This window comes from Lissotriton vulgaris, chromosome 5 (genome assembly GCF_964263255.1).
Source record: "Lissotriton vulgaris chromosome 5, aLisVul1.2, whole genome shotgun sequence".
In the NCBI taxonomy this organism is placed as follows: Eukaryota; Metazoa; Chordata; class Amphibia; order Caudata; family Salamandridae; genus Lissotriton; species Lissotriton vulgaris.
Window position 1 is genome coordinate 2,020,764,259 of NC_141693.1, and position 21,661 is coordinate 2,020,785,919.

A 21,661-nucleotide genomic window follows, 5' to 3' on the forward strand; every position below is an offset into this window, starting at 1 on the left:
CCTTAGCTTTGTTATCAACGAGAGCGACTGTACATTCTAGAGTAGGGCTTAGTCCTTATGAAATAGTCTTTGGACGTCCCGCTAATATTTGGGGAGTGCCTAGGCCAAAAGAATTTTGTTCTCTGGAATATCCAATGTTGATTGACTACCTTTACGACTTGACTGATAAATTGAGTCTTATTCACCAACAGGTTTTCGATGCATTGCCAAAGCCACCGGAGAGTCCAGGTCATCAGCTGAAACCAGGGGACAACGTTGTCATCAGGAACTTTGCGAGGACGAAAAACCTTCAACCCAGATTTATCGGCCCCTATCAAGTATTGCTGACGACGAGAACTGCTATTCGTGTGGCTGGTCGCAAAAACTGGATCCACACGACGCATGTCAAACATGTGCCCCTGCCGCTTCCTTACGATAACTGGGTTAAGAAGGGAATTGGTGCCTCTGAGTTTGAACGGACACCCAGGTTTATCCCTTTCAGCGATGCCCAACTAATAACTGACACATCGAACTCTGGCTCTCCTCCTGAAATTGTTCCTTTGAATTCTGAACATTTGCCCTCTGCATCAGAAGAAATTTTGCCATCTGCGAACTTGAACATTGCAACCTCTGCTGAAAATACGCTGTTTCCAGACCAAACAGCTCCTGCAAAACTGAGATACAATTTACGGTCTCGCAATATGGACAAATAAAGCAGGAAACTGCCTATTGTAACATTTGAATTTTAACACTTTTACCTTCAGCCAGGAAGTTTGCTATTGTTTTGTTGTTTTAAAATTGCCTTGCCGTCTGGGTAACCGTAGGGTCGTGGCTGTGTGCCTGGTTGAATCTGCGGGGGTCAGACACAAGGTCGATCTTTCTGTTAGTTCTGGGAACTCCCAGGGCTGATAGAGGCATTTTCATCTACGTACACATCATCAGTGGTCGCGAGCGGATTGTAGAAGATGGAGCTTCCTGCGCTGCAACGAGAAAATGTGATCTATGTTCGCAGAAATAGACTTTACAAAATTTTACACAACAAATGCTTTTTGATGCAATGTGCTATTACATTTTTAATTGTTTTGATAACGTTGGTGGGTGGAATCGTTTTTGGTGTGCATTTGATTTTTATGCCGGTAACTACAGTACCTCCCCTTGATCCTGCTACTTCTACTGTTTCCTCTATGCATTCTTTTCACTCGTTTCCTGAACATGAGCAAGCTCGACGCTCAGAATTTATTAACAATACTTTCGTACAGCTCTTGCATCAACACCAACTGGTAGTTAACACTACAAATTGCTGGGTGTGTGGCTTGATACCCCACACTGTGGATAAAGGCATTCCCTATCTAGTTTTGCCTTTTAGCTATAATGGATCATTTCAGGCCCTTCAGACCATCTTTGCTTATGCCCTTGAAACCTATCCTCCTCGTCCACCACGTTCCACTAAATACAACTCTGCCAACAAAGCTTTAGTTCAGGGAATTATTGACATGATCAAGGATGTCAATAATACTCCATCTTACCCTAGAGATGAATTACGAGTATATTTGAGTTGGAACTCTACAGAGTATCGCCTTAGTTTGGGAGAAAGCAAGCGTAAAAGCTCAACTCCAATTTGGGTCGTGCCTCACCGAGGTCAGGTCTGTTTGCAAGGGAATGGGAGAAATCTGAGAGCTCAGCTAGGGAGGAGTGAGTGCGTTGAGACTTACGTGTTTCCGTCTAACTCTTCACCTGCATTCCTTACTGCTAGGGGTACCTACTTCATCTGTCAAGACAGAGCGTATACATGGCTGCCTGCTGACTTTTCAGGTTCATGTTATATTGCTCGATTGTTGCCTCCGACATACACTGCTTCTTCTGATTATCACAAGACCAGAGTAGCAAGAGGTGTCTTCAGCAAGGAAGATACCGCTGGTCAGGAAGCTGGAGACTTCTTCAAAGGTTTCCTTCCGTTCTGGGGGCCTATGGCCAATAGTAGAAACATACGTCAGCTAACACGGGTAGTTGAATCTACTATTACCGAAACTGCTGGTGCCCTTAGCAATTTGACAGCTGAGCTTCAGGCGGATAGACTCATGACGTTGCAGAACCGTATGGTTCTAGACGTGATACTTGCAGATCGAGGTGGGGTATGCAGAATGATCCAATCGAGCTGCTGTGTTTTTATTCCCAATAATGCTCCAACTGTCTATGAGGCGATCTCTAAGCTACACAAGATTTCCGACTCGATACACGTAGACCAGGGAAACTGGTCCTTTATGGAGTGATTTTGGACTCTGATATCAGCGTGGGGATGGAAGGTTCTGATGGTCATTGGTGTCATCTTAGTATTCCTATTCTCATGCTGCCTGATTATCCAGTGTGGTCCAGCTTTGTGTAGTCTTTGTGCTGCAACCTGTTTCAGAAAACCACCTGCGTTTGGAGAAAAGGCACGAGAGAGGATGATGATACAACAGCATGTCACTGACCTGATGAGCATAGAATTAGACTCTGACATAGACTGAGTAATTGCCTATGTAAGGGCAAAAGGAGGGTCTGAGGTTCCGTGACGATTTGAACCCGTGTTTTCAATATTGTCGTAAATACATAATTTTGGTATCAGTGAACCGCAAATGGTCCATTTAGCATATCCTGGTGTTTTCGCTATGCAACAAGCAAGAGTACTCCTGTTACAAACACATTTCTGATCTACCCATGGCATCCATCTTAGATCATGGCAGCCATTTTGTGTTTCTTGCCCTCACATAGACAATGGATACGCAATGACCTCTGATTACTTCATTTCGATTAAGGACACGTAGGCTTAGCCGGAGATTCACCTCTCTAGTGACACGTGCACCTTAGATCAGAACACGCTGTGGCTGCATGACTCGACAAAGGCTGCCTCCTCTGCCTGAGGCCAGTCCTGCTATACTGGTTCTTGTGTTCGTTGGCCTGATCATGATTAGGCGGCCGAAGCTGGTAGCCTTGCCCATTTACGACCCACAAACATCTCTTATCCTGCTTTTCTATCTTCTGCACCTGGCTCCGCTCCTTTCTTTCTGGGCCTTTATTGGGGGGAGGTAACGAAATTTACGATGAGGAGGTCCGGCTCTTGAATGAAATGTTGACATGGAATTGTGATGGAATAGTGGGAACCCCTCTTCGTAACGTTTGACATCAGATATTATCGACGATTCCTGTGCAACGCCAAATATTTATTGTTTAGGACACAAAAGGTTTGGGAATGTACTAACATGTGAAGAATTTGCCTGAAGGCCAATATTTCGTATATAAGGAGCAACCCTTCTTGTACAAATCGAACAGGCTCCTAGATACTGCCCGTGCGTAGTTTCTGTGACTTCTGTGTCCCTGCAGTAATAAACCTTTGGTCTTTGACGCCACCATCGAGAAGCCCGTGTTTCTGTTTATTTGTGCACCGAGACAGGTAGAACTCAGGGGTCTTCGGGTGTTATCCCTGACACCTCTGGACGGAACCAAAAAGTCCAGAACTCCAGCTTGTTGGATCCAATCCGGAAACCGACACAGCGCACTGGACATCCTTTGTGGGACAGCTCGAATGCAACTCCTGGTCGTCCTCGACGCCTCCTGGTCCTCATGGCTAAAGAGTCAAGCTTCACCTTCTTCACCTGAAATCACCCGACATCGGTGGGCATCTTCTCATCGCCTTCCTGGTCACTGGCAAGTGACCCAGACTCTGTCCCCTCTGCTTTCAGGTTCTTCACATCTCCGATCCACCCGGACACTTTCCACTTGGAAGCCAGCAGCACTTTACAGCAGCTCTCCATTGAAATCGATGACGAAACCCGACATGAAAAGACACCTATGCACCTGGCTTCCCTGGGTGAGGTAACTCGAGTACTCCGGTGTTCCCATGGGTGTTGACTCTAGAACCTCCTAGTTCTTAAGGAGTTTGCTCCAAGTCCTCTTCTAAGGGCCCTTAATCTTTAAAATTCCAACCGCGGCTTTCCCCATAGAAGTTAATGGTGATTTGCGGCTGTGTTTAGACACTGCACGCGTCCCCCATGGGTCCCCTGTGTCACTACCTTGGGTGGTTCCTGGTGGCCCCAGCGGTTCTAAAGGCTCTAGGCCTTGTATCTATGTCAGTCGTGGTTCTTATACCACTTTCTTAATAATGGCTTGGTACGCCCCTAGGGCTCAATGTATATTGTGCTAATTTGCTGTGTGCTAAATAAGTTTACTGAATGTACTTTTGCCTCTAGTCTCATAAAGAGACTAGAGGGATGTGTTTAGAATACATACATATATTTTATATATATATAAATACCTGGTGTGGTTCTCCCTTCATTTGGTCATTCATGAGATTATAGAATGGTAAAGCAAGCTACTTTACATTCCTTCAAGACTTAGCCTGAAGGCTGCTCGCCACAGCTACCACTAGGATAGCTTTCTATAAAGGTTGTCTTTAACCTACCATAAATAAGGGTCGATTGGACTGGTGCAAGGTGCCCACTAGAATAGTGGACATCATATGCCAGGCCAACTTCTCACAGAAGGCTTCTTCTGGCCAGAACTTTTTAATGGCCGTTTATGGGCTGCCTTCTTTGAAATAGATGATTACTCCGCTTTCGTCTTTTTTGAGCCCACCTTTAATGAGGTAGAGCCTTCATTTTTAATCTTTCATTTAGGTGTTGAATGACTAGGACCTTCCTCCTCATTAGATTCAGATCTGGTGGTTTTCTTTTTCAGCCATAACAATAATCTGGCCTCTCTGTCCTTTAGGGTTTTGGCAGAGAAGGTTCTGCAATATTTACAATCCCTGGCAGTATGTGGGATATAAGCAGTAAAGAGTCGATGTGACGACCTTCTGAGAATAGCCTTGAATTTCCACCAGAACTGCAAGGTCTAAAAAGTCTCTTCTTAGATCCGTATGAGATCTTGACAAGTTAGTGAAGAGGAAGATAAAACAGAGAGGAAAAGAGCAGGGTCAAGAGTTCACCAACTGAAAGACTGAGCAGAGCTCATGGAGACGCCATCACACACGACGTGTGGTTAGAATAATGAGGAATGGTGGCTCTGCAGGGTAGATGGAGTCTGAGGCTTGTCTCTGATTGGTTGAAGATTGGATATATTCTGATGGTGTGGAATGGTTTACAAATTTACTATCTTTCTTAGTGTTTTCCAATTTACCTCTAATAGTACTGCTTTTTCAAGTACTATGGGGAAGATACTGGAGAAATAGGATGGTAATTTGGCATGGCTACCTTATGTGGAAAGAAAGTTATGGAGGCCAAAGCATGAAGTGACCGAGGTAGCCCAAAACAAATGACTCAGCACTGGGTTAAAAATCTTCAGCAGTTAAGGGGTTGAAGAAACTCTCTTGTGGACGCTTAAATCCAGCACATTGCACCGTGAGGGGAATGGTTACTAGCCCTGCTTCCTGTCTGCCGTGAGGGGAATGGCCATCAGCTCTTGCTCTTTGTTTGCTGCACCGGGCCGTGATGGGAACGGCCACAACCCACAGCATTTCACTGATGTGAGGGGCACGCCCATAAGGGGACTACATCTCCCAGCATCCCCGTTGCAGCACCTGCCGTAATGCCATCTTCCGTGCCTGGAGGCACAATAAGAGCCCGGTCGGCCGCCCGCAGCGCAGTCCCCGCCCGGGCAAAGCCCGGGCCAAGGGCGGACAGGTCCTTGCCCGTCAGTGACCGGGCTGGCCCAGGACCCTTTCATTTGAAGATTAGCAGCGAGTACAAACTTCCACCAAAGAGGCACAGCTACATATAGTTATACTCTGAGCTACACTAAGCTTACTGAGTGTCTTCGGAGATCGCCTAATATGAGTAAACGTGAAGCTGTAGGTACACTATCCGGAGGGGGAGTTGTGAGGACTCTGGATGCGTTCCTGACCAGGGCCGAGTCGCTTTTGACCCACCAAAATCAGTTAACGGAGAAAAGATTCTCCTTGGATTCTCTTGCAGCCCAAAAAAGATCCTCGCTAGGTGGTATTAACATGGCTAAATCACCACTGGGGTCACATCATAACGCTGACTAACCACCCCCCGAACCTGCAGGCCTAAATATAGCTGGGGCCCATGTTGCTTTACCATCAATAAGCACAGTAGAGACTATCAATGTAGATATAGATGAGTCTAACAGCACCAATTCTACCCAGAACAAGGGAGCGGGTTTCGATTTCCCTGCTCCTTTAACCACTGTGCATGGGCTGCCTCCAGTAATCTCCACCCCTACCCCCACAGTAACTGTGTCAGGCATGGCTACCATCGAGGTGGTGACCAGATCTAAAGGCGCAGTGAGGGGCAGGATGGATAGCTCAGCAAGATCACTGGTAGCAGGCAGTTGTGAGCCGCCAGCTAAACGCACGAGGGGAAGAGCTTTGCAAAGACAGAAGCAAAACGAAAGCCCAAAATGAAACAGCCAATGACTAAAATCTCAAACACGGGATCGGAGCCCGATAAAGGACCGGCCTTGAGTCTTATGACTGTAAACCGTAATTTTTTCGCGGCGGATGTGGGATATAATCCAGACCAGTGGAAAAGATTGGAGACACTGGCGACTGTCCTCATAAACCCTCTCCTAAACAAGTTGATGCTAATCAAGGGTAAATTACTGGAACTAGAGAAGTCAAGTATGGGGTTTGTCATTGTAATTGTGTAAATCAAGTCAAAGCTGGGGCTTTCCTGGCCCCAGAATTACCGGTGCTGAGGTGGAATCCGTGGAAGGGCCTCGTAACTCACGAGCTGGGAATGGGGGTACTAGCACGGCTTATGAACCCCCACCAAATCGCGACACAACTCAATCTGAGGGGTGCAATAGGAACCTAGGGCTAAGGGAGGCTGAAACAGTGACCGAGGGTAACCGCATGTTGCAGCAGAGAGGGCAGGGAAGGCTTTTAAGGGAGAACACAGGGCAACAGCAAATGAAGGAGAGATCTCGGTTAGCTGTCTGGAGTACCCCAGATTTAACAGTTATAGATCTCCCACCAGCCTTCTGCCCTTATACATTGGTCCTGACTGGCATTCCAATGCATACTGCCTTATGTGAGGAATCACCGGCACAGCTGATTAATAAGGTGGCACACTGGACACTGTCACCTCATCAGATCCGCCAAAAGGGCCTCCTTCAAAGACCGCCTAGACAACAATGCACACAACAGCAAGGCGCTCTTCAACATCGTGAAGTAAGTCTCAATCAATCAAGGCATTTATAGAGCGCGCTACTTACCCAGAGGGTCTCAAGGCGCTTGGGGGAGGGGGTGGGGTGCCGCTACTGCTCGAACAGCCAGGTCTTGAGCTTCTTCCTGAAGGAGAGGTGGTCTTGGGTCAGGCGGAGGTCGGTAGGGAGGGTGTTCCAGGTCTTGGCGGCCAGGTAGGAGCAGGACCTTCCTCCTGTTGTTGCTCTTCGGATGCGGGGGACGGCGGCAAGGGCGTGGTTGGTCGATCGGAGGTGGCGTTTGGGAGCTTAGAAGTTGAGGCGGTTGTTGAGGTAGCTCGGGCCTTGGTCGTGTAGGGCTTTGTGTGCGTGGGTGAGGAGACGGAAGGTGATTCTCTTGTTGACGGGGAGCCAGTGCAGGTCTCTCAGGTGTCCGGAGATGTGGCTGCGTCGGGGGATGTCGAGGATGAGTCTGGCTGAGGCGTTCTGGATCCGCTGGAGTCTCTTATGGAGCTTGGCGGTGGTTCCGGCGTAGAGGGCGTTGCCGTAGTCTAGTCGGCTGGTGACGAGGGCCTGGGTGACCGTCTTCCTGGTCTCGGTGGGGATCCACCGGAAGATCTTCCGTAGCATGCGTAGGATGTTGAAACAGGACGCGGAGATGGCGTTGACTTGTCTGGTCATGGAGAGGGAGGAGTCCAGGATGAAGCCCAGGTTGCGTGCGTGGTCTGTCGGTTTGGGTGAGTCGTCCCAGGCGGAGGGCGAGGAGCCAAGGATGAGGACTTCCGTCTTGTCTGAGTTCAGTTTCAGGCGGCTGGTCGTCATCCACTCGGCTACGTCTTTCATCCCTTCGTGGAGGTTGGTTCTGGCGGCGGCGGGGTCGTTGGTCAGGGAGAGGATCAGCTGGGTGTTGTCGGCGTAGGAGATGATGTTGAGGTTGTGCTGGCGTGCGATGGCCGCAAGGGGGCTCATGTAGACGTTGAAGAGGGTGGGGCTGAGCGAGGAGCCCCGAGGAACGCCGCAGATGACTTCCGTGGCTGCAGATCTGAACGGTGGTAGGCGGACTCTCTGTGTCCTTCCAGCGAGGAAGGAGATGATCCACTCCAGTGCCTTCTCCTGGATTCCGATGTTGCTGAGGCGCTGCACTAGGGTGCGGTGGCAGACAGTGTCGAACGCCGCGGAAAGGTCTAGGAGGATGAGGGCCACTGTTTCACCGTTGTCCAGCAGGGCTCGGATGTCAAGTCTACAACACCAACGAAGTCCCACCTTCTCAAGATCTGTGCGACTCGCTGGCCACCTTCTCCCATCGCAAGATCGCAGACATCCACAACAGCTTCTACGCCACGGCCGCCCCGACAACCACCGCGACCTCCACCCCCACAACGCCCATCCGCACCAACCACCTGCTCGCCTGGACCAACATCACCGACGACGACACCATCAAGACCATGAACACCATCCACTCCGGATCTCAGTCAGACGCATGCCCACACCACATCTTCAACAAAGCCAGCACAGCCATCGCACCCCATCTCCGGAAAGTCATCAACATCTCCTTCGAGACAGCAACCTTACTCAAGAAACACAAGGCGGACCCCAAGGATCTTAAGAATTTCTGGCCCATCTCCCTGCTCCTGTTCCCGGCGAAGGTCATCGAGAAGACCGTCAACAAACAACTAACCCGCTACCGCGAGGAGAACAGCATCTTGGACCCCTCCCAATCCGGGTTCCACAGCACCCAAACTGCCCTCATCACCGCCACCCATGACATCAGGACCCTGCTAGACAACGGAGAAACCGTATCCTTCTGAACCGGTCAGCCGCCATCGACACGGTCTGCCACCACACACTACGAACACGCCTCCACAACGCCAGGATCCAAGAGAAGGCCCTGGACTGGACCACCTCCTTCCTCACCGGCAGAACACAGAGCGTCCGCCTTCCCCCATTCTTCTCCGAAGCCACAGAGATCATCTGCGGCGTACCCCAGGGCTCATCCCTCACCCCAACGCTGTTCAACATCAACATGGAACCACTCGCCCACGTCGCCCGACTGCACGACCTCAACATCATCTACTATGTCGATGACACCCAGCTAATCCTCTCCCTCACCAAAGACACCCACACCGCCAAAACCAACCTCCACGAAGCAATGAAGGCCGTCGCCTAATGAATGAGGAACAGCCGACTGAAGCTGAACTCTGACAAGACAGAGGTCCTCACCCTCGGTTCCACCCCCTCGGCTTGGAACGACTCCAGGTGGCCGACTGCACTGGGAACAGCCCCAACACCCACCGACCACACAGGCAACCTAGGGGTCATCCTCGACTCTACCCTCTCCATGACTAAGCAGGTCAACACGTCTCATCCTCCTGCTTCAACACCCTCCGCATGCTTCGCAGGATGTACAAATGGATCCCCACCGAAACGAGAAGCACGGTCACCCAGGCCCTTGTCAGCAGCAGACTGGACTACGGAAACGCCCTCTATGCAGGAGCCTCGGCCAAACTCCTGAGACGGCTGCAAAGCATTCAGAACGACTCTGCACACCTGATCTTCGACATCCCTCGCTGCAGCCACATCTCACCCCACCTAGGAGACCTGCACTGGCTCCCCGTCAACAAGAGGATAACCTTTAAACACCTCACCCACACACACAAAGCACTCCACAACACCAGACCAGCTTACCTCAACAGACTCAGCTTCTACACCCCCACCCGCCAGCTCGGCTCCGCCGACCTCGCCACAGTCCCCCGCACCCGAAGAGCGACCTCCAGCGGCAGATCGTTCTCCCACCTCGCCGCCAAGACCTGGAACACCCTCCCTACCCACCTGCTGCAGACCCAAGACCTGCTGACCTTCAGAAAACTCCTCAAGACCTGGCTTTTTGAGCAGTAGCAGCATTCCCCACCCCCCAGGGGTGAGTAGTGCGCTTTACAAATGTTATGATTGATTGATTGACTGGATGTGCAGGCATATAGGGTTTAATATTAAAGATCATTGGCATATTTTGATGGCATGGAGGGTGTCATCGATCGGTAGAAGCACAAAAGTCTTTTCAGGCGACTGTGTGATTGTCACGCTCAGATACCCTGAACTTGCGCGTATGATTCTTTTTGACAGCAAGAACTTATTTTTAGTAGAGCCTGGGATCAAACTGTTGCCTTTGTTTTTTTTTTTACAGACCCTCTTTTGGTTCTAATCAACAACACTTCGAGGTATTTCAGCAGGAGGAATCAGCTGGGTGGGCTAATCCAATGGTTACAAACAATACATTTGCCCCATTAAGGGAAGGAAGAGGAGCACAATTTGGGTCGCCTTATACAAACTTCCAGGGAGAATGGGGATACGAGTATTGGAAGGGAGGAAAACCCAGATGAGGTAGTGACCACGGTTAGTAGCCCCACCTAGCTGATCTTATGGAAGGACACAGTAGGGCAGAAATCAAGGTAATTTCATGGAATATAGCAGGCCTATCAAGAAAATTCAAAAATGAGCAATGGTTACTCTATATGAAGAAATTTCATATAAAATGTTTACAAGAAACCTGGGAAGAAGCAAATGATAATTTCTTCATAGAGGGATAGAAAGCATTGTTTTGTCCAGCAACAAGAGTAGGCCCAGCGAGGGGAGGTCAGGTTATATTTATAGATCTCACTTTACAGGGCAGATGGAAAGATTTGGTTTGGGATTCAAAAGTTGCTCAAGGGTTAACATTTTTTAATAAAAACTATAAACTAGTTTTTATAAATTTTTACAACGCATCATCTCACCCCCAGGGCTCCTCTAGTTTACAAGAATTGAACAAGGTAGGACGTTGCGCTGGACACAGCTAATAGCAAGGTTTTTAATGGTTCTCTTTATAGTAAAGGCAAGAAGGACATTATGAACTGCCTAGACCTGAAAGTGCAAGGGGCCGAACATTTGGTAATGTTGCACAGCTAGTCGATAGCTTTCACAGCCAGATCGGACACCCCAAGGTGGTTCGATGAACATTCCTCATGAGCCCTAAGAGAGCTGAAAGAAGCCCTTAAGCAATCTCCGAGGCAAAGAGAATGGGTGTCGGCTTGCCGGAAAAAATATAAGATAGCTGTCAAGGGGCGCAAGGGACAATTGCAGCAGGAAGCCTGGGAAGAACTCTTAGAGGCAGTGGGGACGAAGGATTCTACTTGCTTCTGGAGGGTTATAAATAAGACCCCTGCTTTCAAGACGGGCTAAGCAACAACATTCTCCCAGGCGCAACGGCAGCAGCATTTCGCGGGGCTGTACAATCATCATTCTAGCTCGGATCAGTTACAGGAGCTATATCCGGAATAGTCTTTGTCCCCACTTCCTTTCTCCCTGGATGAGGTTAGAGTGGGAATTGAGGGTCTCACTAGGAACAAAGCTCTGCGCCCAGACTGGATCCCCCCAGATCTCTTCCTTAGTAATGTAGAGATCTGGCCGCCGCTTTTAACAAGGGTCCTAAACGCAGCAGTGGACACAGTAATGCTGGCATCCTGGTCCACCACTATCCTTGTCCCCATTTTCAAGAAAGGTATTAGGGATAGCCCAGAATGCTACCGCCCGATATCCAGGGCCGGACTGGGAACCACAACCGGCCCTGACAAAGTGTTCGGCCGGTCCCCCCTCCCCACTCGGGGGGGAGTGTTGGTGGTGCCGCCAAGCTTTTTGCCAGGGCCGGTTTCGGACGATTTTGTTTCAGGGCAGAGTTTGCAGCTATGCTGCAAAAACGGCCCTGTAACAAAAATGGCCCCCAGGGGCCCAAAACCGACCCCCACCCGTGCGGCGCACCAGGGAATTGCCCGTTGCCCGCTATGGCCAGCCCTGCCGATATCTCTTATTGATGTGCCGGTCAAGGTTTTGGGGCGGGTCGTTTTAAATCTGTTGATGGAATGGACGGGGGCAAACCAAGTTATTACAGATGTGCAATATGGATTCCGACCTGGGAAATCCACCACAGACCAATGCCTCAACCTTTATATTATTACTGCTAAATATATGGTAGCAAAATCGGGTATGATGTACTTAGCATTTATGGACCTTACTGCGGCCTTTGACCGAGTGAACCGTGGGAAATTGTGGATGACGATGAGTGAGCTCGGGGTGGACCCGGACTTAATTAATATCCTAAAGGTCTTACATTTTAATACCTCGGCGGTGGTTAGGTACACTCAAGAGGGGAAGGTAAGGGATACTTTCAAGTGCTCCAGCGGGGTGAGACAGGGTTGTATACCAGCACCCTTCCTTTTTACTTATATATTAATGCTCTTGACTCTGCACTGAGTTTGATACAGGCAGATAGCCCCAGGATCGGTAATATTGTGGTTTCGGTTCTGCTGTATGTAGATGATGGGGTACTGCTTGCTCGCACTCCCAGCGGTTTGCAACTCCTAATAGAGGGTTTTGTGACCTTCATGGATAAGCTGGATATGGCTCCAAATCTCACAAAATCATACATTATGGAAATTGGAAAGAAGCCATGCAAATCCTATAATTACACATTAGGTTCCTACACCTTAGGAAAAGTACAGTCTTTCTCTTACCTGGGCATTTTATTTGATGAACACCTAAACTTCAGACATCTGCTAGAGGAGAGATGCCTAGCTTTGTTAAGGTCAACTGGGTCAATTTCGAATTTTGCACATAGACTAGGACAATGGACTCCAGAAGTGGCTTTAAAATTATAAAGCCCAATGTGTTGTTCCAAAGTGTTATACGGAAGTTAGGTCTGGGGATTTGTGGAAGCAAACAAACTGCAAATTGAAGAAAATAGGTATTTGAGACGACTACTTAAAGTCCCCCAGAGCACTCCTGCATATTATTATCCATGAAGAGTTGGGAACCAACTATATATCGGATCTGATGGCCGTTCGACCGTTACTGATAAAGATCTGGGCAAATGAGGAGGCGGCCTTTAGCAGGCTGGTGATTCAAGACTGTCTTTCTCTTGAACACGGGCTTAAAATTCCCTGGCTAGGGTACGTGAATAAGTCCTTGGATAAAATGGGGCGTGAAGACTTATTCACTAATCCAGCTAATATGAGCACTCGGGAAAAGGTACTTGTCAAGGAACGGTTTGTTAAGCACTCTATGAGGGAGAGTTCATTAAGTCGTCGGTGAGAGAAAATTTAGTAGTCAAGTCTACCGAGGGTATTGAACCTTATTTGTCTTTCATACGCAGGGCTCACGATAGATTTTTAATCGTTTTAGGCTAAACCTTTTTCAGCACCTACTGGCGGTACCGGCAGACTTCACAGCGACCACAGAACAGAAAGGATCCTGCGGCTGCGATAGGTCTAGGTCTCCGCAGGATAACCCTACATTTTGTTCTGCTTTGCCCGGATTATGCCCTCCCTAGAAAATATTTTCTGAAGGGCCTTTTAAAGAAAGCTATATTAGGCAGGCACGTGTTGCTCTGGCATTTTTAAAATTGGCACCAGATCCATTCACTCTTTTTAGTATTACAAACTTTTTAAGATCTGCTCTTAGACTAAGGGTTTCAAGGGACGGTTGACCTTAATAAATTACTATCCCGCCTCTCAAACCTTGCCGTTTTGTAATAAGTATTTTAAATTTTATTGCGCCATTTATGAATTATTTCTTTGCTTCTAAACCTGAATTTACTGGCTGATATATATGTTTTAAAATGTAGGTAGGGCACCTGTTTTCTGAAATTTTTTAAAGTAATAAGATATGATGGCTACGATGAAATTGTAACTTGTAAGAATTTTCCCAAAAGCTGTATGCTGTAAATTATATGTTTTTATTACATATGAATGGTATCTTTTATGGTATTTTTTATATGCCGAATAAAGATTTTCAACACACTTGTGTACAGTATTATATTGCATTATTTGTATGGCTCCCTTGCTGCCTGCTTTCAGACGCCTTACTTAATTTCCGTGTTGTCTTCAAAAAAACACCTATTTGGATATACATATGGCATTTTCAAACTTATTGTTTTCAAACCAAGTGTTTTTCCATTTATCCTCTGGAATGTTAAACTCAAGGCTCTCGCAATTTGTTCCAAAGTTAATATGTTTAAAAGAAATTCAAATTTTCTAGGTGGCTTTAAACCTGGACCTCATTTAATTATCATTCTCAATCAAACCTGTGGTCACAATAGATTGTGTCAAGTTTGGTGCCATGTAATGCAGGCAGTTTTGAGCTATTTCCCTTTGTGTGTTTTACGGGAGAGCTCAGATTATTTAAAAGACGTGCACCAAAGCAACTTCCAAAGGCATATTTAAAATCTTGACCAGTGTTCGCCAAAGAGCTGGTGTGCCGTATCCTTCTACTGAAGAATATTTTTAATGTTGTGGAGACTGGCCAAACGTTGCAACATTTATGGAAGAAACATGATTTTAGAACTCCCTAAAGAAGTTACAGTAGGTCGAATATTCTATCAAACCACAACTAAATAAGATATTTTTTACTTGTGTTAGTCTAGTAGAGTATCTTACAGTCGGTTAAATCACCTTCTTTGTAAGCGGCCCATCACAAAAGCACTTCGGGCTTACATCCCTGGGAGACAGTAACTGAATGGCCTGTTCTGCCTGCTGAAAGGTGATAATGTACATGAGAAAAATCCACAATTGCATTTTGGTCAAACACGCAAGAACCATCAGAGACAAGGACACAGTCTAAAAGTAGACACATTCAGTGATTTGAATAGGAATTTAATGCAAGTGTCACAAGAAACAGAAATGTGCTGTGGTGCAAACCTGGGGACCAGCTAGCAATGGAATACACATTTAAAATGAAACACCCAGTTCCTGAGTTGAGGACTAAGGAGTTAGCCCTCCAGGGTGCACCAGAACATTCACAGAACACTTTGCAGTCAGGACGAGATGTCGGGACGCCTGAGCGAAGCAGGTTCAGTATTGCGACTGCCCCATTTATGTAGCCGGACAGCACTGCTATCCATCTACAGAAGCACCCTATCCTATGTGCCATCAAGTTTCAGATCCATCTTTCACCTTACAGGAAAGTGGCCCGCTCGTGTTTATTTGGGGCGACACAGTTTTGCTGCTCCTTGAAATCATGGGGGTTGGGGAGGCTCAATGAGTAGGCTGACGAGGGTCAGTGTGAGACAGAGAAGGTTTTTATTGCAAGCAGCGTCCATCAAGAAGTTATTTCAGAGAGCCATTAGAACTTCTTGCAGCAGAAATAACAGTTGTATTAGATCCAAGATATTTATTTCTATTGCAGGCTCAAGAAGGGTTGGGATTTGTTTGATCTCATTCCCTTCCCATGTCTTGCACAGTGAATTAAAAGCCACTTTCTACTGAAGTCAACCCTTGTAATAGCACTCTCCTGAATATTCGATTGAAGCATTTCCCACAACACTAAGGTGGTAACTATTGGCCTCAGTTGTTTTTATATTCCATAAACTGAAAAAAGTGTGACCGAAAACAAAAAAACGAAATGTACTTGGGGCAAGCTTCACCAGATCAACATCAAGACAGGGCAGGGAACAGACTTGAATAAGCCTTGCACTGTGTGACTACCTTAGATTTATGCATAGTTAGTATCTATCCTAGTTCTCTATCTAGACAGATCAGCTCAGGGTCAAACTGGTGTATCAATGGGACCACACCATAGTATGTAGTTGCAAAGCCCCCAACCAGACCAGCCTCTCCATCTGGGGCCTTTGCTGTGACTGACCAATCCAGGGCCATTACTAACAGGTGTCTTTCAAGGATCATTAATACACCTGATCTAGCTAGTGCTCCACCAAGACACATACATTTAGCTCCCTTTCCTTGAAGCAATGTCTGCTCAGCCTCACCAGGACACATCTATCCAGGTTTCAAACCAGGGAAGTCTATCTACCCATGCTGCAAGAAGGTGCAGGTCCACCAGGAAAGGTCTACACACACTACCCCAATGGACAGGTCTATGAAAAAACCCCACCAGGGCAGGTCTAGATACAATATCCCACATTAGCAGGTTTGTACACACTACCCTACTGGGGTAGATTTGTACTCACAACCCCACCGGGGCAGGGCTAAACATACAACCCAACCAGGGCAGGTCTATACACACACTATCCGACTGGGACAGGTCTATGCAAACCCCCACCGCGGCAGGTTTGTACACACAACCCCACTCAGGGCAGATCCCTACACACGACCCTACTGGAATAGATTTGTACACACAAGCCCACCGGGGAAAGTCTGTACACACTACTCCACTGGGCAAGATTTGTACACTTCCCCCACCGGGACAGGTTTGTACACACAACCCTACTGGGCTAGGTTTGTACACACAACCCTACTGGGCTAGGTTTGTACACACAACCCCCACCGGGTAAGGCTTGTCCACACAACCCCACCAGAGCAAGTCTGTACACAACCCCATTGGAGCAAGTAAATCCCGGCCTCTCGAGAGAGGTCATTCCAAACCCCTCCAGGAACAGTCTATCCAGCCTCCACCCTGGAAACAGTTCATCTATGCCCCTCCAGGAAAGGTGCATCCAAGCTCCTTCGGGACAGGTCTTTCCAGGCACCTTTGGCAAGGCTCATCCAAGCCCTTCCGGCTCAGGTCCATCCAGCATTCTCCCTCCTCCAAGACGAAGTCTATCCAAGCCCCCACCAGGAAAGGTTTCTCCAACCATCCTCCTGGGATCTATCTATTATTCAGAGTTTCACAAGAGTAGCACACCAACCGGCTACCTCTTTTTACTCGGGGCACCTCATGATGTCAAGCAAGGAGGGCCAAGTTTCAACAACAATCTTATCTTTCACATCATGCCACAGAGAAAAATCACATAACATGGTAAATAAATATATAAAAATAAAGGATGTAAAAACATTCCCGAAAATCAGTCCCAGAATTCAAACATTATCAATGGTTAGTGCTCAGCATTTCACATTAAATATCTCCCTAGGAAACAAATTGGTACAGTGAGCAAATAATAAATGCAACTTAAATGCATCCACTGTGAAGCGCAGTAGAAAAGATAGTTATCGGGATAATGTACAGGCCACTTACTGCCCTGTATAAAGAGACGCTCAGACACAACAGGTTCACACTCAGAGTGGCTGGCGAACAACTCTTCTCGTTTCTCCCCTTCAAGAGTTCTACAAAGGTAAAGGTGAAAGTAATGCCATCATATAAAAGTGGTGTAGACATGACCTTATCGACCAGATGTATTTCAGCTATGTTTACTAATGGCTGCTGCATTGCATCCCTTGAGCATTCACTGAACCCAAGACCTAGCTGAGCTTTTGCAGCACTTTCAGAAGAGCAGGCGCGGCCATCTGGAGGTGGGGCGCAGATGTCAAGTCAAACGTCTATGTTTATTGGGAGGGGGGTACCTCTACACTCTCCCAGCCAGGGACCAGCCAACAATATGTGAATTAAACAAGCAACCATTAAACATAGCAGGGCCAGGTCAAAAACATCTCTTGTATGGGCAGCCACGAGCTTGATATACTGCGCGAGGGCTGGGTTTTTTTACATTCTGAGGTTCAACCTGTTGGTATTAGTATTTTTAAATTTCTCAATGATTCAGATTCACAACGTTGAGACATCACTGGGCTAAAGGACTGCGGAGTGGCAACATATACAACACAATTGGGTGGTCCCTCACCGCTGATGCCTTGGCACAAGCTCCCCCCCTGGTATGGTGCCAAAGACCCTGGTGTGGATATCATGTCACACGTTTCTCTTCCCTTTATTGAAGTGCAGGGCCAGGTCAATGATATGACAGGCCTAACCCCAGAAACTGTATCCCAGCCTGGGGCGTGGCACTGTGGCTCAGCCACCGGCCTAAAATATTCAAGAACAAGGCTCAGGACCCAACCACTGTGGCACAAGCTGTCCCCAGCATTGCAGTGCAAGCTCTGTCTCGGATACCGTGCCCCCACGCCCGGATATTGGCCCACTGTAGACGTTCTAGTCCCTATGGTGCCTGGCTGATGCTCACCGTCCAGAGGACTATAAGAGACCAGAACCAAACAAAAATCAAAGCTAGGAGTCAAGAGCAGCCTCAAGAATGGTTGTTCCCACGTGGTCACACACCCCATGACTGGCACAGGGCTACTGGACACAAATGACTTGAAGAGAAGAACTTTGTCTGGTGGATTTCCTGCTCTTCAACCCTTAGAAGTGTCCAGTCTTTCAGTGTCCAGTCTTTCAGTGTCAAGTCTTTCAGTGTCCAGTCTTTCAGTGTCCAGTCTTTCTCTTGCTCCAAGAACTCACTGTTTCTTTCCTTCGCATGCTCCATTTTAAAGCAACAATATACCCATAGACATAATTACAGGGTAATTCTTTACAGGCATGTCCTGTCTATGATTGTGTGCCCCTCCCCACTACTCTTGGCTCAGTATGGGGTGAGGGGCAGAGTCTTAGCTGAACCTTTTTTTTTCTTTCCACTAAGGGGTGGGTACATGCAGTCCACACACTAAGGCTTACCAAAAAAGACAAATAGGATTCCAATTATGACAAACCAGGAATAACAGCCCAAAATAAGCACATCTCTTTGGGTGGTGTTTGTTTGCCTTCAACTTCAATGGACAAAATCATTGAATTTGATTAGCTTTTCTTTTACCTTTGGGGGGGGAATCAAACGGTTTAGTGGTAAAGTAGTACTCATTTTAAGTTCTCTCGAGAAAAAGATAAAAATGTGCAATGTCGGTTCACACTGAGTGAACCACTTTCAGAGAAGGCATGTGAGAGCAGGGTGAGCCCTTTGGCACCGCACCGTCCTTGCGAGAGACGTGTTGTGTGCAGCGATGGTTGCACCAGTGGTGAGAGAGCTCAAGGTGGCCCAACTGCTAACACCACTTGTCCTCTGGATTCAGCAAGTGCCACTCCAGAAGCAGCGCTCGGGCCTGTCCCAGGCCATGATGAATAAGTGCAGTCTTCACATTTCAGGGTCAATTCCTTCATTCAGTCTTCCACACCTTGAAGCTGTACTCCAGAGAGCAAACTGGTCACAAAAAAAAGGACCCCAACGGATGGACATTGTTGGATCGAACATGACAGAAATGAAGTTACAACTTGCGACGCGGAACCAGTGCTCCAGTGACTGGCACCTACAGTACATCCTCGACGAGTCTAAGGGCACAGTGCTCCTCCCAGGTGCAAGTGCCACCCAGCACCAACAGCATGATTGATGATAAAAAAAAGATTAAAACAAAGTGAGCGCAGGAGCAGCAGGTCTTGCTCGCACCGCTGGACTTGAACTGGTCTTGAGGCAATTCCAGTCTGGGACGATCTCAGCAGAGTCTGTCGGGCACTAAGTGCACACTGGTGTCTGCGAACGCCTTGGGTCAGTTCAGGCTGGGCACCTCCTGTGGTGTGGGCAAAGAGCCATTCATCGCAGCTGGGTGTTCTGTACCCAGGTACCCAAGAAGTATCTCGCTTCGTCTACGGGAGAGCTGCAGGATGTCCGAGGCCAGCGACTGCACTGTGGTGTACCTGACCTTATCAAGGTCAAACATGTCTTTCAAGTACTGGATGATCTGGTGCTGGAAGAGAAGAGAGGACAATATGTCAGTCACTCGCTCTGCCTGGGTTCCACAGAGAACGTTTAGGTTAGAAACAAAGAAAGGCATGCTGGAGCAGCCAGACACAAGAGATGCAAAGGTAACAATAAAGTCTCAAATTGTGCATAATAAAGTCTGCGCTTAGCCCAAGTCAGGGCTTGCTCTTTCTAGGCTCTTAGAGTCAGGGGTGTTTGTCCAACCGAAATAAATGAACTTGGAACATTTAAATGAACATACAACATGCTACCTCCTATTGCTTGGCACCACCCCCTGTGCCCAGCTGCACCCTGCTGTCCAGCTCCACCCCCTGTTACACAGTCCTGTGCAATGCTGGTACAGAATAAATTAGGGGGGAGAAGTCTACTATCTATCACATGATGCATTTTTAGCAAAGTTGTTAAAATTCCCACTGTGGAGTAAGAGTACTTGTGTGCTAATGCAAGCGAGGAATGCCCTTCTCACTGGGCAGTAAAAGACAGTCACAACTGGGGGGCCAGAAGTCTTCAACACCCATGGGTCGCACAGCCACTGCCCCTTCCACACCCATGACAGCTACGTCCCATGTACGCCCTCCTCCTCACCGGGCAGTAAAAGAGAGTCACAGCTGGGGGGCCAGGAGTCTTCAACACCCATGGGCGGCACAGCCACCGCCCGTTCCACACCAGTGACAGCCACACCCCGCGCATACCCTCCTAATCAGTGAAGACAAATCTTACTTTGAAGAAGGAGCAAATCTCCAGTAGGTGCTGCTTCGGTCCCAAAAATCCAAAGGCCAGGACGGGGCTGACATGCTCCGATACGGAGTAAAAATGAGAAATAAAACCATCAGGAACCTGCAAAAGAGTAAAGAAGTTGACTTATTATGGAGGACTGTCACAGGAAAACTGGCCGTGTGAGCTGGTCTATTCCTACCCCATGCAGCAGAACTAGGACCGTGGCATATTTGACACCTTTCCCAAACTGGAACGCGACACGTTCTACACCCATTCGATCCTGCAGGAGGAACCATGGATGGAGGAAAGTAGGATCTGCTTTCATAGTTACCTCTACTTTTTGCTGGTGTCAGTATGTCTTTTTGACTAGTCTGACTGGGATCCTGCTAATCAGGACCCCCGTCTCTGTGCTTCCTCCCTAAATTGACTATGGTAAGTACTTCTGCACCCCCACAATGTGGAGAAGTGTGGCTCAGGGGTTAGAGGCGGCAGACCCGGAAGCTGAGATCGACCAGGGTTCAATTCCCCGCCTCGGCGGGGCTTGGGCTCAAAAATTCCACGGACTTGATAATTCTCGTTCCGGTGCCTACTCGACTCACGGGTTCACACTCTGCGACTCTGGGCAATAGCTTGCTTAATCTCCACTACGGCCCCTCGCGGCGGGATGCCTGGCTTTCACCTTGTGGATACCCTGCTGGGGTTATCTCACAGGGGAATACCAGGACGGGTTCCCAAGGCAAGCGCCTTGATGCCTTCGGGTGATACGTGCGCTATATAAATCGCAATACATTTACATACATACATTTACATTTACACAATTGGCTACTGGTGTACCCTTATAAGTCCCTAGTATATGAAACTAAGATACCAAGGGCATAGGTAAACCAGGGGTCTCCCATGGGCTGCGGCATGTATTGAGACCACTCAAACTGTGAATGAAGGCCTACCATAGCAACCTGTGTGAGTTGGTCCTAGCACCACTTACAACAGATATAAGATTTCTTATATCTGAGGTCACTACACTTAAAACCTATAAGTCACCCCTAAACCAGGCCTTTCAATCCTGAAGGCAGGGTGCTGGGTTATAAGTGTGTGGTGCCCCTGCATGAGCAGGGCACTTATACAAACCCTGGAGCAGATTCTCCAGGCTTTGCAAGTGTGGTCAGCCATTTTGATACATATAGTGCCAAGACGTCATTAAGTGGTTGTAGAAAGCTGGTTCTGTAAATACTATACCAAAGTGAGGTATAGTGTGCACAGAGTCCAGTGGAACCCCAAAGGTATGCAGAGGTAAAGTTAGGTAGCACCCCACTCGCTATTTGTGGTAGTGTG

The 21,661-nt window shown here is 47.9% G+C and overlaps 1 protein-coding gene across 2 annotated transcripts in view; it reads right to left on the reverse strand.

Moving 5' to 3' along the window:
• Window positions 1–14,781: 14,781 nt before the first annotated feature.
• The window catches only part of MIGA2 (mitoguardin 2), a 165,267-nt gene continuing 158,387 nt past the window's right edge, over window positions 14,782–21,661 (reverse strand). Inside the window, exons 15-16 of one of the 2 annotated variants that reach the window (XM_086924852.1) lie at window positions 20,333–20,449; window positions 14,782–19,598 (exon numbers count right to left, since the gene is read on the reverse strand). In XM_086924852.1, coding sequence (XP_086780978.1) covers window positions 19,401–19,598; window positions 20,333–20,449 — 315 coding nt within the window. In that variant the 3' untranslated portion in view covers window positions 14,782–19,400. The remainder of the gene's footprint in view (window positions 19,599–20,332; window positions 20,450–21,661) is intronic. The other variant, XM_086924851.1, reaches the window with a different exon arrangement.